Here is a 15998-nt window from a genome sequence, read left to right on the forward strand (position 1 = left end):
TATATACGGCACAGAGTGGGTGGGTACAGGCTGGCCTAGGGGCGTGGTGATTGGCTCATGTGTTACCTAGGAGGTGTTTCCGTCTTTGGCGGCATGCTGTTACAATTTCGCTGCGCTTGTTGAGGGATGACAGGTCTGGACGGTAAATAATAAACAGTTTCTCTTTCAAGCATAGGTTGCATCTTTTATTACCACTATTGTAAGGTGTGCTGGATGCAAGAATTTGCCATGTTATTGAATATTCAACATTATTGTCTTTGAGGTCCCAAATGTGTTTGCTGAGTTCTGTGGTATTTCGCAGGTTTTTGTTCCTGAAAGAAGCCTTGTGATTGTTCCATCTGGTTTTGAATTCACCCTCGGTTAATCCTACATATGTGTCGGATGTGTTAATGTCCTTGCGTATTACCTTAGATTGGTAGACAACTGATGTTTGTAAGCACCCCCCGTTGAGGGGGCAATCAGGTTTCTTTCGACAGTTTCGACACATATATATATATATATATATATATATATATATATATATATATATATGTGTGTATATATATATATATATATATATATATATATATATATATATATATATATATATATATAAATATGTATATATATATATACAGTATATATATATACATATGTGTGTGTATATATATATGTATATATATATATATGTACAGCAGATTTGAACAGCTAAATGTGTATATAACATTTATACACACATACACATTGGCCCCCCAGACACATTTTTTTCTCTCAATGTGGCCCCCGAGTCAAAATATTTGCCCACCTCTGTCATAAAAACATTCACAAGCTCTTGGAAGTGGTTATGAGAACATGGGCAAGCCGAGCGTGATTAAAATGGATATACAGGATCACTGCTGCTGAATAACTGGCTATCCCTAAGACTTCATATCGCTTCATCACTATTATTCATCCTGGCTTTTAATGTGTTTTTGCGTATTTGAAATTAAAAACAAGATTCATTTGTGATAATTTTCTTTGCTTTTATGATGGTGTTTTAAAAAATACAGTTTGATTTTTATTACGCCAATGAGCGTGAACATCCAGGGAAATTGATGCTTATTTTTATCTATTCTGTTGTACGACGGTAGAAATTACGAGTGAACTATATACCTCTATTACAGATTTTTTTTTTTTGCCAGCGCAGCTCCATTTAGTCGTCACATCAAATATAAATCCTGCCCCCCTCCCCTTGACATTGTAGGTGTCCTTGAGTTGAAAGAAGAGACCATCGAGAGTTTATTGGCGGCAGCTTGCCTGCTGCAGCTCTCACAAGTCATCCAGGTTTGCTGCAACTTCCTGATGAAGCAGCTGCATCCGTCCAACTGCCTGGGAATACGCTCCTTTGCCGACGCCCAGGGCTGCGTGGACCTGCTCAACGTGGCTCACAACTACACTATGGTAAGGCAGGCCTCGAATTTTTACTTTTTAAGGTCAAGGCAAGTGTTGCCCTAAATTGGGGCACCAAGACAAACATATATATATATATATATATATATATATATATATATATATATATATATATATATATATATATATGTAAAAAACATGCACCCGGAGATAGGTTGATTGGCAACACTAAAGTGGCCCTAGTGTGTGAATGTGAGTGTGAATATTGTCTGTCTATCTGTGTTGGCCCTGCGATGAGGTGGCGACTTGTCCAGGGTGTACCCCACCTTCCGCCCGAATGCAGCTGAGATAGGCTCCAGCACCCCCTGTGACCTCAAAAAAGGGACAAGCGGTAGAAAAATGGATGGATGGATGGATGGATATATATACCCATATACACATATATATATATATATATATATATATATATATATATATATATATATATATATATATATATATATATATATATATATATATATATATAAATATATATAATATTTTGTGTATATATAATATTTTGTGTATATATATATATATATATATATATATATATATATATATACACAATATACGTATATATACACACACATATATATATATATATACATACACATATACATATATATATATATATATGTATGTATATATATATATATATGTATATATATATATATACACATGTGTATATATGTATAAGTATGTATATGTATGTATACATATATACATACCTATACATATATACATACAATACATATACACACACATATACAGTCTATGTGTGTATATATATATATATGTGTATATAAATATGTATGTATATATATATATGTGTGTGTGTATATATATATGTATATATATATATATATATATGTGTGTGTGTGTGTGTGTGTATATATGTGTGTGTGTATATTTATATATATATATATATATAATATATATATGTATGTGTGTATATATATATATACATACATATATGTATGTATATATATATATATATATACATACATATATACACATACATACATATATACCTATATATACATATATAAATTTTTATATACATATGTACATACATACATTTATATATACACATATGTACATATACATATATATTTTTTGTGACATGAAAAAAACACAAGTAATGTAAAAAAAGATGCCGTTTACTTTTTGATATCAAAATAAAACACACAGCAGTTTGGCCAATGAAGTTAAAGTCAAATAAACAAGCTTTGTTCTTCTCCAATGCCTCCTATCAGTACAACAGTTTGGCCAACAAAACTAAAGAGGAGTGACACCTCCCACGTCGAATACACAATCTTCACAGCCTGCGTTCAGTTCGATGAGATGACAAAACATTTTAGCTCGTGTTGATGTTATTTGAACACTGACACAGTTTGCAGTTAAATAAAGGACGAGGGAAATTTGAGCCCTGGTAAGGGGATATCTTGCCTGTGCACAAAGAAGCACACATTTGAATGTTTAAAATATATTTAAACACACAACTAAACAGTTTTGTTTTGCATTTTGTTCCCTCACTGTGCTGAAAATTAACCTACATGTGTTTTCCACGTCCATGCTTGACTAATTATACATTTTTGAGATCTAAAATTCAATACTTAATGTTAAATATTTGCAGAGGCGGCTGCGGTAATTTTCCTAATCCCTTAATAGGAATATGTAAACATTTTGTTAATTACCACAAGATCCGGTCACACAAGCCTGAAACTGAAAGAGGAGAATAGAGCTCAAAAGTATTTTATGTTGAATTTGTACCGTGCATTATTGTTTTGTTTACCATCCATACATCAACTTTCCTTCCATCAACCGGAGACAGCATTCTAAGTAAGGAATTGCTGGGTTGCATGCGACGTCACGTCCTTTTTTATTATATTTCGCGGTCTAATTTCCATGATGGTCAAGCATTTGAGCATAGCGTGAGTGTAGAGTTTGGGCAGAAAATGTCGTGTTGCTGTTCTGTTCTTGGGCGTTCCAGTCGTTCAAATAGAGAGATACAAAATGGCTTTAATAGATTCCCGAAAGAAGTGGTTCATGAACGTAATAAAGTCAGGGGAAAAAACTAATGTGTGTCGAAGGAAACGGCTCTTAAAAATATCACTTTCATCATCTCGTGGAATACAATCAGACCGCGTGTGTCTGCAGAGATCACTTTGCAAAATGTTTGAACATTTGATTTGTTTGAGAAACTTTGCGTGATTCAATCGAGTTTTTTCTATATTAGTAGTGTTAGAGAGCAGAACTAAATGTAAAGAAAGGACAAGAGATCGCATTAGTTTGTGTTGTTTTGTGGCCGCTATGCCTAAATATAACTAGATGACGTCATGTTAAGTCTTAGCAATAAATATTGTGATTGTTGGTCCAATCCACCGTATTTTTGTTGTCCATTTTCAGAACAGAAACTAAAAGCTTAGTTGTTGTTGTGCAGGAAAGCCAAGTGCTTTATTCGACACGGAGGACCATACTATAAAGTCTTTAGTGCCACTTGTTAGCATCAAGAATACATCCTTAATAGTATTAATAGACTAAATTAATTAATCTCTGGTAGGCTCAGCATCATATACTGAATCTTGATATCGCTAGCAAATATTGCTGAACAACAGGGACATCTTTAGCTAAATAATGAGACAAAATACAAACTTCACAGCATAAAAACAACTGCAGACGTGAGTTGTAGTTGAGACTAATATTTTTAGCAGGAAATCAACTGCAAACAAACTTATCATTCTTGTCATTAGCGTCACTTGTTATGTCAATCAAATATGTTACTTAGCGATGCACGAATAGACCCAACTTTGTCTTTCACAGATTCATGTTTAATTTGTGGACCCCTCAGATGTAAATACATGATGTGCCTTCAATATTTTCTTCTTTAAATCCTTGTGAGTGTCCAAGGAAGGGAGGTCGAGGCAAGCAGTACCATCTTGGTGATGATGAATACTTTAAATCTTTCAGAATTGTTCTTTCGTTGTGTCCTGAGCAAGACACTTCACCCTTGCTCCTGATGGGTGCTGGTTAGCGCCTTGCATGGCAGCTCCCTCCATCAGTGTGTGAATGTGTGTGTGAATGGGTAAATGTGGAAGTAGTGTCAAAGCGCTTTGAGTACCTTGAAGGTAGAAAAGCGCTATACAAGTACCACCCATTTCTTAAGAGTGTATAAATCCACTCCATCCCATTTTAAATATTTTCTCATGATTGCTCATCTATTTGCCTCCAAACCTTTTCAAATATGCCCAAATTCGCCTGAAACCCGCAAATGCCTTTAGGTCATGTGATTGCTACCCAGCAATAGACATGCTGGGATTTCCCAGCTCTAGCCACCTCCTTTAGACCCACCCAAGGAGATATTGAGGGGTTCTCGCCACCTGTGAGACATAGTCCCACCAGAATTCTGTAGTCTTCTCCTGGTTGGGACTCCTCATATTAACCCAAACTGATTGAGTCAACAGTCAACCCTTTGCACCTACGAACCATGGCGTCTGATTTGGACTTTCTTATTCTCATCAACTCAGCTGGCAGTAAAGACTGAAGGCCAACGCTTGAAACCACCAGATTGGCTTAATCTGCTTACGGCAGAGAAGATCCTACAGTCATTACACCAGTGTGCTACCTCTTTGCTGCACCTAGAAATTTAGTCCATAGATAAAATGAACAGAACCAGAGACAATTGTTGACCTTGATAAACTAACACCCACCATGAACTACTCCAAGATAGCCGGTAGTAGAGAGCCCAAAACGCAAGTACTCCCCATGCACCACCCATAAGGACACGGTCAAATACCTTTGTGGTACATGAGTTCTGGTTGCAGTACGTAGAAGTGGACCAGTTTAAGATTACAAACTTGTATCTGAGGTTTGACAATGACCAATGATTGGACTTTCCCAGGGAGAGTGAGGGGTGTGATCCACCACAAAGATCTGCCAATTCAGAACTTTATACATTGGAGTTGACACATTTCATCAACGCTTGACTGAAGACTGTTAGCGTTTAAACACGAGAGCAAATTTGTTGAAAAACTGTTTTTCAGATCGTGAAAATATCCTTCTGCACACAGGTATTTTGACAAGAAGTACCGTGGACATGAACGAGAGCTAGTACTACAGAAGAATTTGTCTCTCGTCATGCTTATCTAAATGAGAAGGCATCTACCGTATTTTTCGGACTATAAGGCACATTTAGAACCCGATGCGCCTAATGTACGGCATGATTCTGGTTGTGCTTACTGACCTCGAAGCAATTTCATTTGATACATGGTGTAATGATAAGTGTGACCAGTAGATGGCAGTCAAACATAATATATACATGTAGACTGCAATATGATGGCAGTAAACAACAACCAAAACTTTAAATGTTCCATTGAGAATATAGAACATTACACACGGCGCTCAGAAATCTGTTAAAATAAATTTAGTACGACTTCGATAAGCTATGAAGCCGCACCGCTTGATGGATTGTTGGCGCATTAAAAACACACAAGTATTATTATGGTGCGTGTATAAGGACCGCAAAATGGCACCTATTAGCAGACATATTGTCTGGCGTGGACATTATGTGGACATTCAGGCCAGAATACTAGACTTGACTTTGTGCTGCTGTAGTGTATCCACCTGTATCTTTACATTTTTTGTCCCACCCACCAAAAAAAAAAAATGTGTTCCCGATACAATACCGTATTTTTCGGACTATAAGGCGCACTTAAAATCCATTAATTTTCTCAAAAATTGACAGTGTGCCTTTTAACCCGGTGCGCCTAATGTACTGCATAATTCTAGTTGTGCTTACCGACCTCGAAACAATTTTATTTGGTACATAGTGTAATGATAAGTGTGACCAGTAGATGGCAGTCATACATAAGAGATACGTGTAGGCTGCAATATGATGGCAGTAAACAACATCAAAACTTTAAATGTTCCATTGAGAATATAGAACATTACACACGGCGCTCAAAAATCTGTTAAAATGTTTTTAGTACAACTTTGGTAAGCTATGAAGCCACACCGCTTGATGGATTGTCGGCGCATTAAACATACGAGTATTATTATGGTGTGTGTATAAGGACCGCAAAATGGCACCTATTAGCAGACATATTATCTGGTGTGGACATTATGTGGACATTTAGGCCAGAATACAAGACTTGACTTTGTGCTGCTGTAGTGTATCCACCTGTATCTTTACATTTTTTGTCCCACCCACCAAAAAAAAAAATGTGTTCCAGATATAATACCGTATTTTTCGGACTATAAGGCGCACTTAAAATCCATTCATTTTCTAAAAAATGGACAGTGCACCTTATAACCCGGTGCGCCGAATGTACGGCATAATTCTAGTTGTTAGACTTAGACTTCCTTTTTATTGTCATTCAAATTTGAACTTTACAGCAGAGATAAGAACGAAATTTCGTTACATAAGCTCATGGTAGTGCAGGATAAAAAAGCAATAAGGTGCATGTATAAATAAATAAATATATATAAATAACATATAAATATGTATATAAAATAAATAAATATATATAATATGTATAAATAAATAAATAAATTACTGTACGGATAAATATATTGCACTTTTTCACATGCGTCCACGTTTATGGATGTATGTTATATTGTCTTTTTTATTCCAGCGAGTTAATCCATTTTGGGGAGAGTTGAGGGGATAATTGAATTATGATGCGTTCAAGAGTCTTACGGCCTGAGGGAAGAAGCTGTTACAGAACCTGGAGGTTCTGCTTCGGAGGCCGCGGAACCTCTTTCTAGAGTCCAGCAGTGAAAACAGTCCTTGGTGGGGGTGGGAGGAGTCTTTGCAGATTTTCTGAGCCCTGGTCAGGCAGTGGCTTTTTGCGATTGACCTCGAAGCAATTTTATTTGGTACAGGGTGTAATGATAAGTGTGACCAGTAGATGGCAGTCATACATAAGAGATACGTGTAGACTGCAATATGAGGGCAGTAAACAACACCAAAACTTTAAATGTTCCATTGAGAATATAGAACATTACACACGGCGCTCAAAAATCTGCCAAAATGTTTTTAGTACGACTTCGGTAAGCTATGAAGCCGCACCGCTTGATGGATTGTCGGCGCATTAAATATACGAGTATTATGAAGGTGTTTGTATAAGGACCGCAATATGGCACCTATTATCAGACATATTACCTGGCGTTTTGTTTCGCAATATTATGCAAAACCAACTTTTCTTACCTTTTGGTACCTGCTGATGTGTATTTGTGATCTGCACAAGACCTGAAAATGTGCATTGTAGTCCGTGACGACACCATAGTCATAAGCTTCTTCTTTTTATCTACCTTCTTTTGTGGCATTCATCCTCCACTGTTGCCATTTCTAATATAAAGTAGTCTAAAGTTCTTACTTATAGCTGTCTGTAAACTCGCCATGAAAGCGCTAAAACATACCGGTGTAGTGAGTTTACATTATTTACCCAAAGAACTTTAGTTGTTAGAGAGTTCCGGTCAGACGGTTTTTCACGGGACACATTTCCGGCTATGGTGTTGCATTATTGCGCCACGGATGAGAAGATGCTGCTCTGTTATTGATTGAAGCAAAGTCTGAATGTCATTAAAACAGTTAGCTCCATCTTTTAACCCTTCTTCCACTCCCGTCCTTGCACACTACACCGCTACAACAAAGATGATGGGGAGAAGACGCTGCCGAAGGTGAGCCACGTAAATAAGACCGCCCACAAAACGGCGCATCCTGAAACGACTGTCAGAAAGCGACTTGAAGATGATCTGTAAAACATCATCTATTTTATATCTATTTTATGTTAGAGTGTTTTACTTGTTTTAAGGGTTTTGGTCCTAAATGATCTCAGTAAGATATTACAGCTTGTTGCTGAGATTTGATGACCTATATTGAGTAAAACATGCTTGAAACTAGAATATCAGCTGTTGCAAAGCTGTGTCATCAACACTCACAAGTATAAAACTACTTTTTTTCAAGTAATAATTTCTTATTTCAAGCATTAAAAAAAGCATGACTTTGACACAATTGTGTCTTATAATTAAAACAGATGACAGCCAAATGGACTTTGCTGTTTTATTTTCAATGAAACAATAGAAAACACGTACTCATAAAGTAGTACAGTTGGCACAGTACAGTAAACTGACAGTTAATATTTAAACATTTAACATGTGACATTTCTAACAATTTTCAACAGAAATAGTTCATGCACATTCAGATGAATTCTTCAAAATTACAATAAAACATTTTTTGGCCGGGGGCCGGGCTGTATATATGCGCACTAATTGACTGAAAGAGCACGCACTTGGCGCGATGATTTCATGTTATCGATGGAAAAATGCATTTTTAGACAATATGATTTGCCTGAGCGGCGAGGAGACCCCGAGAGTAACAAGCGGTTGCCTTGTTGCCTTTCCATTAAGAACAATAAACTAGTTTTTAGTATAAGTTTGCTGGTGTCAAGAAATGTAATGCCGAGCGCATATCATTATGTCAAGATAATGGCACTAGCATTTACCGTATTTTTCGGAGTATAAGTCGCACCTGCCGAAAATGCATAATAAAGAAGGAAAAAACATATATAAATCGCACTGGAGCCCGGCCAAACTATGAAAAAAACTGCGACTTATAGTCCGAAAAATACGGTACTTAATTTAAGAATATTTTTCAACATATCGAGCAAAAAGGTTTTTCTATCAAGAAAAGTGCACCTGTTATTAGTGAGAATATACTTATTTTAAGGTGTTTTTGGATCCATTGAGGTTAGCTAATTTTACTTGTTTTGGAAAATCTTGACAAGCCAAATTTTCTTGCTCTATTGGCAGATAATTTTGCTTATCCATCCATCCATCTTCTTCTGCTTATCCGAGGTCGGGTCGCGGGGGCAGCAGCCTAAGCAGGGAAGCCCAGACTTCCCTCTCCCCAGCCACTTCGTCCAGCTCCTCCCGGGGGATCCCGAGGCGTTCCCAGGCCAGCCGGGAGACATAGTCTTCCCAACGTGTCCTGGGTCTTCCTCGTGGCCTCCTACCGGTCGGACATGCCCTAAACACCTCCTTAGGGAGGCGCTCGGGTGGCATCCTGACCAGATGCCCGAACCACCTCATCTGGCTCCTCTCGATGCGGAGGAGCAGCGGCTTTACTTTGAGCTCCCCCCGGATGACAGAGCTTCTCACCCTATCTCTAAGGGAGAGCCCCGCCACCCGGCGGAGGAAACTCATTTCGGCCGCTTGTACCCGTGATCTTGTCCTTTCGGTCATAACCCAAAGCTCATGACCATAGGTGAGGATGGGAACGTAGATCGACCGGTAAATTGAGAGCTTTGCCTTCCGGCTCAGCTCCTTCTTCACCACAACGGATCGATACAGCGTCCGCATTACTGAAGACGCCGCACCGATCCGCCTGTCGATCTCACGATCCACTCTTCCCTCACTCGTGAACAAGACTCCGAGGTACTTGAACTCCTCCACTTGGGGCAAGATCTCCTCCCCAACCCGGAGATGGCACTCCACCCTTTTCCGGGTGAGAACCATGGACTCGGACTTGGAGGTGCTGATTCTCATCCCAGTCGCTTCACACTCGGCTGCGAACCGATCCAGTGAGAGCTGAAGATCCTGGCCAGATGAAGCCATCAGGACCAAATCATCTGCAAAAAGCAGAGACCTAATCCTGCAGCCACCAAACCGGATCCCCTCAACGCCTTGACTGCGCCTAGAAATTCTGTCCATAAAAGTTATGAACAGAATCGGTGACAAAGGGCAGCCTTGGCGGAGTCCAACCCTCACCGGAAACGTGTCCGACTTACTGCCGGCAATGCGAACCAAGCTCTGACACTGATCATACAGGGAGCGGACCGCCACAATCAGACAGTCCGAAACCCCATACTCTCTGAGCACTCCCCACAGGACTTCCCGAGGGACACGGTCGAATGCCTTCTCCAAGTCCACAAAGTCCACAATTTTGCTTAGTTCAAGTCAAATACCCCTAATTTTTGTATTTTTTTCTTGTTTTTGAACACTGACTTTTTGCAGTGTAGGAATATGTAAACATTTTGTCAATTACCACAAGATCCAGTCACACAAGCCTGAAACTGCCAGGGGAGAATAATGCTCAAAAGTATTTTATGTTGAATTTTGAGATGGTGAAAATAACATTCTGCACTTTTGACAAGAAGTACCGTGGACAATGAACTAGAGCTAGTACTACAGTAGCATTTGTCTCTTGTCATGCTTATCTAAATGAGAAGGCATCTAATCTGAATTTGACAGGTAACGTTAACATTGTCTTTTATTAAAGAAACAAGGAAGTCACAATCTTTGTTCAATGAATGTTCTGCAATTTGTCGTCCCCAAAGTAAGAACTGAACTGGGCCAGAAAGTATTTAGGTTTTCAGCACCGAAGGCTTGGAATAACCTACAATCGAATCCTCAACTTCAAACCCTTGTTACATTAAATAAGTTTAAAGCTTCTGTGAAAGGATTGCAGTCTACCTTGGCTGTATGCACGTGTTATGAGAGCAAGTTTTAATGTTAATGTTTTATGTGTTGTTTACTGTTTTTAATGTAACCTTGCTGCTGCCCTCTTGGCCAGGTCTCCCTTGGAAAAGAGATCTTTGATCTCAATGGGATTTTACCTGGTTAAATAAAGGCTAGAGAACATTATAGGCCAGACCTGGGCAAAATACGTCCCGCGGCCCGTTAAGATTTTCAACCCGGCCCGCCGGACGTTCTACATAATTTTTTTTTTTTAGACCTTTAACATCAAAACTGTAGCTGCCATTATGATGTGCAGTGATGTTTTTAAATAACCGTAAGTTTTGGACTATAGAAAGTATTTCAATGGTCTAAATCTGCGCTATTGGGTGTTATCAATCAAAGTTGACTTATATAGCCCTAAATCACAAGTGTCTCAAAGGGCTGCACAAGCCACAAGAACGTTATAGGAGTTATTACGGTAATCTACGTCACAGCAGGTCAGACCAGGAACAGACCAGAGCAGAGCAGCCAGCCCGAAATGCGTGTGTCAGAAACAGATGGGAAAGCAGATTTTTACGTGATATTATATCATATTGTCGGTGTTTATCACACTTTGCGTTCATATTTTGCTGTTTGTTACATTTTTGTTGTGTTTTGCTTGATTGTAAAAGATACACATCTATCGAGGAGCTGGTCTGAGAAGTAAAAGATGTTCATATGTTCTTAAAGGCCTACTGAAATGTGATTTTCTTACTTAAACGGGGATAGCAGGTCCATTCTATGTGTCATACTTGATCATTTCGCGATATTGCCATATTTTTGCTGAAAGGATTTAGTAGAGAACATCGACGATAAAGTTCGCAACTTTTGGTCGCTGATAAAAAAGCCTTGCCTGTACCGGAAGTAGCAGACGAGTAGCGTGATGTCACAGGTTGTGGAGCTCCTCACATCTGCACATTGTTTACAATCATGGTCACCAGCAGGGAGAGCGATTCGGACCGAGAAAGCGACGATTTCCCCATTAATTTGAGCGAGGATGAAAGATTTGTGGATGAGGAAAGTGAGAGTGAAGGACTAGAGGGCAGTGGGAGCGATTCAGATAGGGAAGATGCTGTGAGAGGCGGGTGGGACCTGATATTCAGCTGGGAATGACTAAAACAGTAAATAAACACAATACATATATATACTCTATTAGCCACAACACAACCCGGCTTATATTTAATATGCCACAAATTAATCCCGCATAACAAACACCTCCCCCCTCCCGTCCATATAACCCACCAATACAACTCAAACACCTGCACAACACACTCAATCCCGCAGCCCAAAGTACCGTTCACCTCCCCAAAGTTCATACAGCACATATATTTCCCCAAAGTCCCCAAAGTTACGTACGTGACATGCACATAGCGGCACGCACGTACGGGCAAGCCATCAAATGTTTGGAAGCCGCAGCTGCATGCGTACTCACGGTACCGCGTCTGCGCATCCAACTCAAAGTCCTCCTGGTAAGAGTCTCTGTTGTCCCAGTTCTCCACAGGCCAATGGTACAGCTTGACTGTCATCTTCCGGGAATGTAAACAATGAAACACCGGCTGTGTTATCCGGCACAACAGTCAAGGGGTGCATTCTATGGCGGGGGTGCGTTATCCGGCACAACACCTGCTGCAATACACCGCTTCCCACCTGCAGCTTTCTTCTTTGCTGTCTCCATTGTTCCATGAACAAATTGCAAAAGATTCACCAACACAGATGTCCAGAATACTGTGGAATTTTGCGATGAAAACAGACGACTTAATAGCTGGCCACCATGCTGTCCCAAAATGTCCTCTACAATCCGTGACGTCACGCGCAGACGTCATCATACCGAGACGTTTTCAGCAGGATATTTCGCGCAAATTTTAAAATTGCACTTTAGTAAGCTAACCCGGCCGTATTGGCATGTGTTTCATCATTGATATATAAACTATCAGACTGCGTGGTCGGTAGTAGTGGGTTTCAGTAGGCCTTTAATATTCAGTGTTTTACTGTTCATAGTTAATATTGTAAATTCCACTTTCTTTATTTTCATGTACATTTCGGGTGTCCCATTCAGTGAAAAACCGTAAAATTCCATTAAGGTTTTTTGAGGTGGTCTGTCACAACGTTTTTAGAATTCTATCTGGACATTGTGACTTTTGGTGTTAGCGTTCCTGAAAAAAAGGGAGCCGAACACATATTCCATCCATCTTCTTCCGCTTATCCGAGGTCGGGTCGTGGGGGCAGCAGCCTAAGCCTCTCCCCAGCCACTTCGTCCAGCTCTTCCCGGGGGATCCCGAGGCTTTCCCAGGCCAGCCGGGAGACATAGTCTTCCCAACGTGTCCTGGGTCTTCCCCGTGGCCTCCTACCGGTCGGACGTGCCCTAAACACCTCCCTAGGGAGGCGTTCGGGTGGCATCCTGACCAGATGCCCGAACCACCTCATCTGGCTCCTCTCGATGTGGAGGAGCAGCGGCTTTACTTTGAGCTCCTCCCGGATGACAGAGCTTCTCACCCTATCTCTAAGGGAGAGACCCGCCACCCAGCGGAGGAAACTCATTTCAGTCGCTTGTACCCGTGATCTTGTCCTTTCGGTCATAACCCAAAGCTCATGACCATAGGTGAGGATGGGAACGTAGATCGACCGGTAAATTGAGAGCTTTGCCTTCCGGCTCAGCTCCTTCTTCACCACAATGGATCGATACAGCGTCCGCATTACTGAAGACGCCGCAGCGATCCACCAGTCGATCTCACAATCCACTCTTCCCTCACTCTAGGCGAACACACATCTACAACGCTAAATACATCCTGTGGTGTACCTCAGGGATCAATACTAGGACCTAAATTATTAAATCTCTATATAAATGACATTTGTAAAGTTACAAAATATTTAAAGTTAGTATTATTTGCGGATGATACAACAGTGTTTTGTTCAGGAGAGAACATACAGAAGATAATACAAATAATAACAGAAGAAATTAACAAATTAAAAAGATGGTTTGACAAAAACAGTAACAGTAGAAGAGAAAGACAAGTACAAATAGACAGAATAGAAATTGAAAGAGTAAATGAAACCAAATTTCTCGGTATAATGATTGATGATAAATTGAACTGGAAATCTCATGTAAAAAATATACAACATAAAGTAGCAAGAAACACATCAATAATGAGTAAAACAAAACATGTTCTAGACCAGGGGTGTCAAACTCAAATACAGAGTGGGCCAAAATTTAAGACTGAACAAAGCCGTGGGCCAAGGTTGAACAAATTAACTAATTAATAGGGACCCAAACAAGTTTTGCATTGAATATTGAACAAGGAAGGCTTATATAACTTTATAGTGACATGCAAAATCGAGTTTCAAATAATAATAATAATAATTAAAAAACATCAATGGCATATCAAATACAATTTAAATAAAAAATGAATGCCTCTTTTCTATTTGCAGCCTTCTGAGGTAAATATCAAAATTAACTTTTTCCACAGGCTAATAAATTTGAAAATAAAATAACAATGAATAAAACAACCATTAAGGACTTTAAACTGCTCAGTTTGCAACACACTGATCTAATCTGATGTGCCCAAGCCAGATACCTGCCATCTTTTCTTGGATGCTAGTTCATTCATGTCGGGGCTCAGGCTTTGAGCTGAGGCAACCTTCATTATCCAACGAAGGTGTTCATCAGTCATTATATCTCGTAGTCCACCCGGACCACAGTCTTGGGGGCGTGCTTTAAAGGCACTGCCTTTAACGTCCTTCACGAGCTGTCGTCACGTCCGCTTTTTGCCGGCCCAGCCACAAGATATGTACGCACACACACACACGTGAATGCAATGCATACTTGATCAAAAGCGATACAGGTTACGCTGAGGGTGGCCGAATTAACACTGTTAGAAATATACGTCACACTGTGAACCCACACCAAACAAGAATGACAAACACATTTCGGGAGAACATCCGCACTGTAACACAACATAAACACAACAGAACAAATACCCAGAACCCTTTGCAGCACTAACTCTTCCGGAAAATAAGATAAATAAATTAAAAAACATTTTCTTGAATAAAAAAGAAAGTAAAACTATATAAAAACAGTTACATAGAAACTAGTAATTAATGAAAATGAGTAAAATTAACTGTTAAAGGTTAGTACTATTAGTAGACCAGCAGCACGCACAATCATGTGTGCTTACGGACTGTATCCCTTGCAGACTGTATTGATATATATTGATATATAATGTAGGAACCAGAATATTAATAACAGAAAGAAGTGTGTATCTTGTGTTTTTTATGTTGATTTAATAAAAAAAAAAAAAATAAAAAAAAATAAAAAACGACACCGATAATTAAAAAAAACGATACCGATAATTTCCGATATTACATTTTAACGCATTTATCGGCATCTCTAGTGAAAACTTACGGAGTATATTGTGAATAAATTGAGAACAGGAAGTGAACAAAAGTTTTAGCAACTGTTATGTAAAAGAAAAGGGGTAGGATTAAATAAGCTCTGCTTCTTTCTACTCCTTTTCGAACATGTTGAAAAGAGAAACTGGAAATTGTGATGCATCATGTTGTATGCTTGCATGTTCCAAATAAACTCAAACTCAACTCAACTCAACTCGTGAACAAGACTCAGAGGTACTTGAACTCCTCCAAACACACTGTACAGCTGATTTTTACAGCTAAATCTGTATTTATATTATTTATATATACAAACCCCGTTTCCATATGAGTTGGGAAATTGTGTTAGATGTAAATATAAACGGAATACAATGATTTGCAACCCATATTCAGTTGAATATGCTACAAAGACAACATATTTAAAGTTCAAACTGATACACATTTTTTTTTTGCAAATAAACATTAACTTTAGAATTTGATGCCAGCAACACGTGACAATGAAGTTGGGAAAGGTGGCAATAAATACTGATAAAGTTGAGGAATGCTCATCAAACACTTATTTGGAACATCCCACAGGTGAACAGGCAAATTGGGAACAGGTGGGTGCCATGATTGGGTATAAAAGTAGATTCCATGAAATGCTCAGTCATTCACAAACAAGGATGAGGCGAGGGTCACCACTTTGTCAACAAATGCGTGAGCAAATT

The 15998-nt window shown here is 39.2% G+C and overlaps 1 protein-coding gene across 5 annotated transcripts in view; it reads left to right on the plus strand.

Moving 5' to 3' along the window:
- The window catches only part of klhl4 (kelch-like family member 4), a 219765-nt gene that overhangs the window by 98785 nt on the left and 104982 nt on the right, over positions 1-15998 (plus strand). For all 5 annotated transcript variants that reach the window (XM_061930205.1, XM_061930204.1, XM_061930206.1 and 2 more), the window contains one exon: positions 1223-1419. In XM_061930205.1, coding sequence (XP_061786189.1) covers positions 1223-1419 — 197 coding nt within the window. The remainder of the gene's footprint in view (positions 1-1222; positions 1420-15998) is intronic.

This window comes from Nerophis lumbriciformis, linkage group LG36 (genome assembly GCF_033978685.3).
Source record: "Nerophis lumbriciformis linkage group LG36, RoL_Nlum_v2.1, whole genome shotgun sequence".
Lineage (NCBI taxonomy): Eukaryota > Metazoa > Chordata > Actinopteri > Syngnathiformes > Syngnathidae > Nerophis > Nerophis lumbriciformis.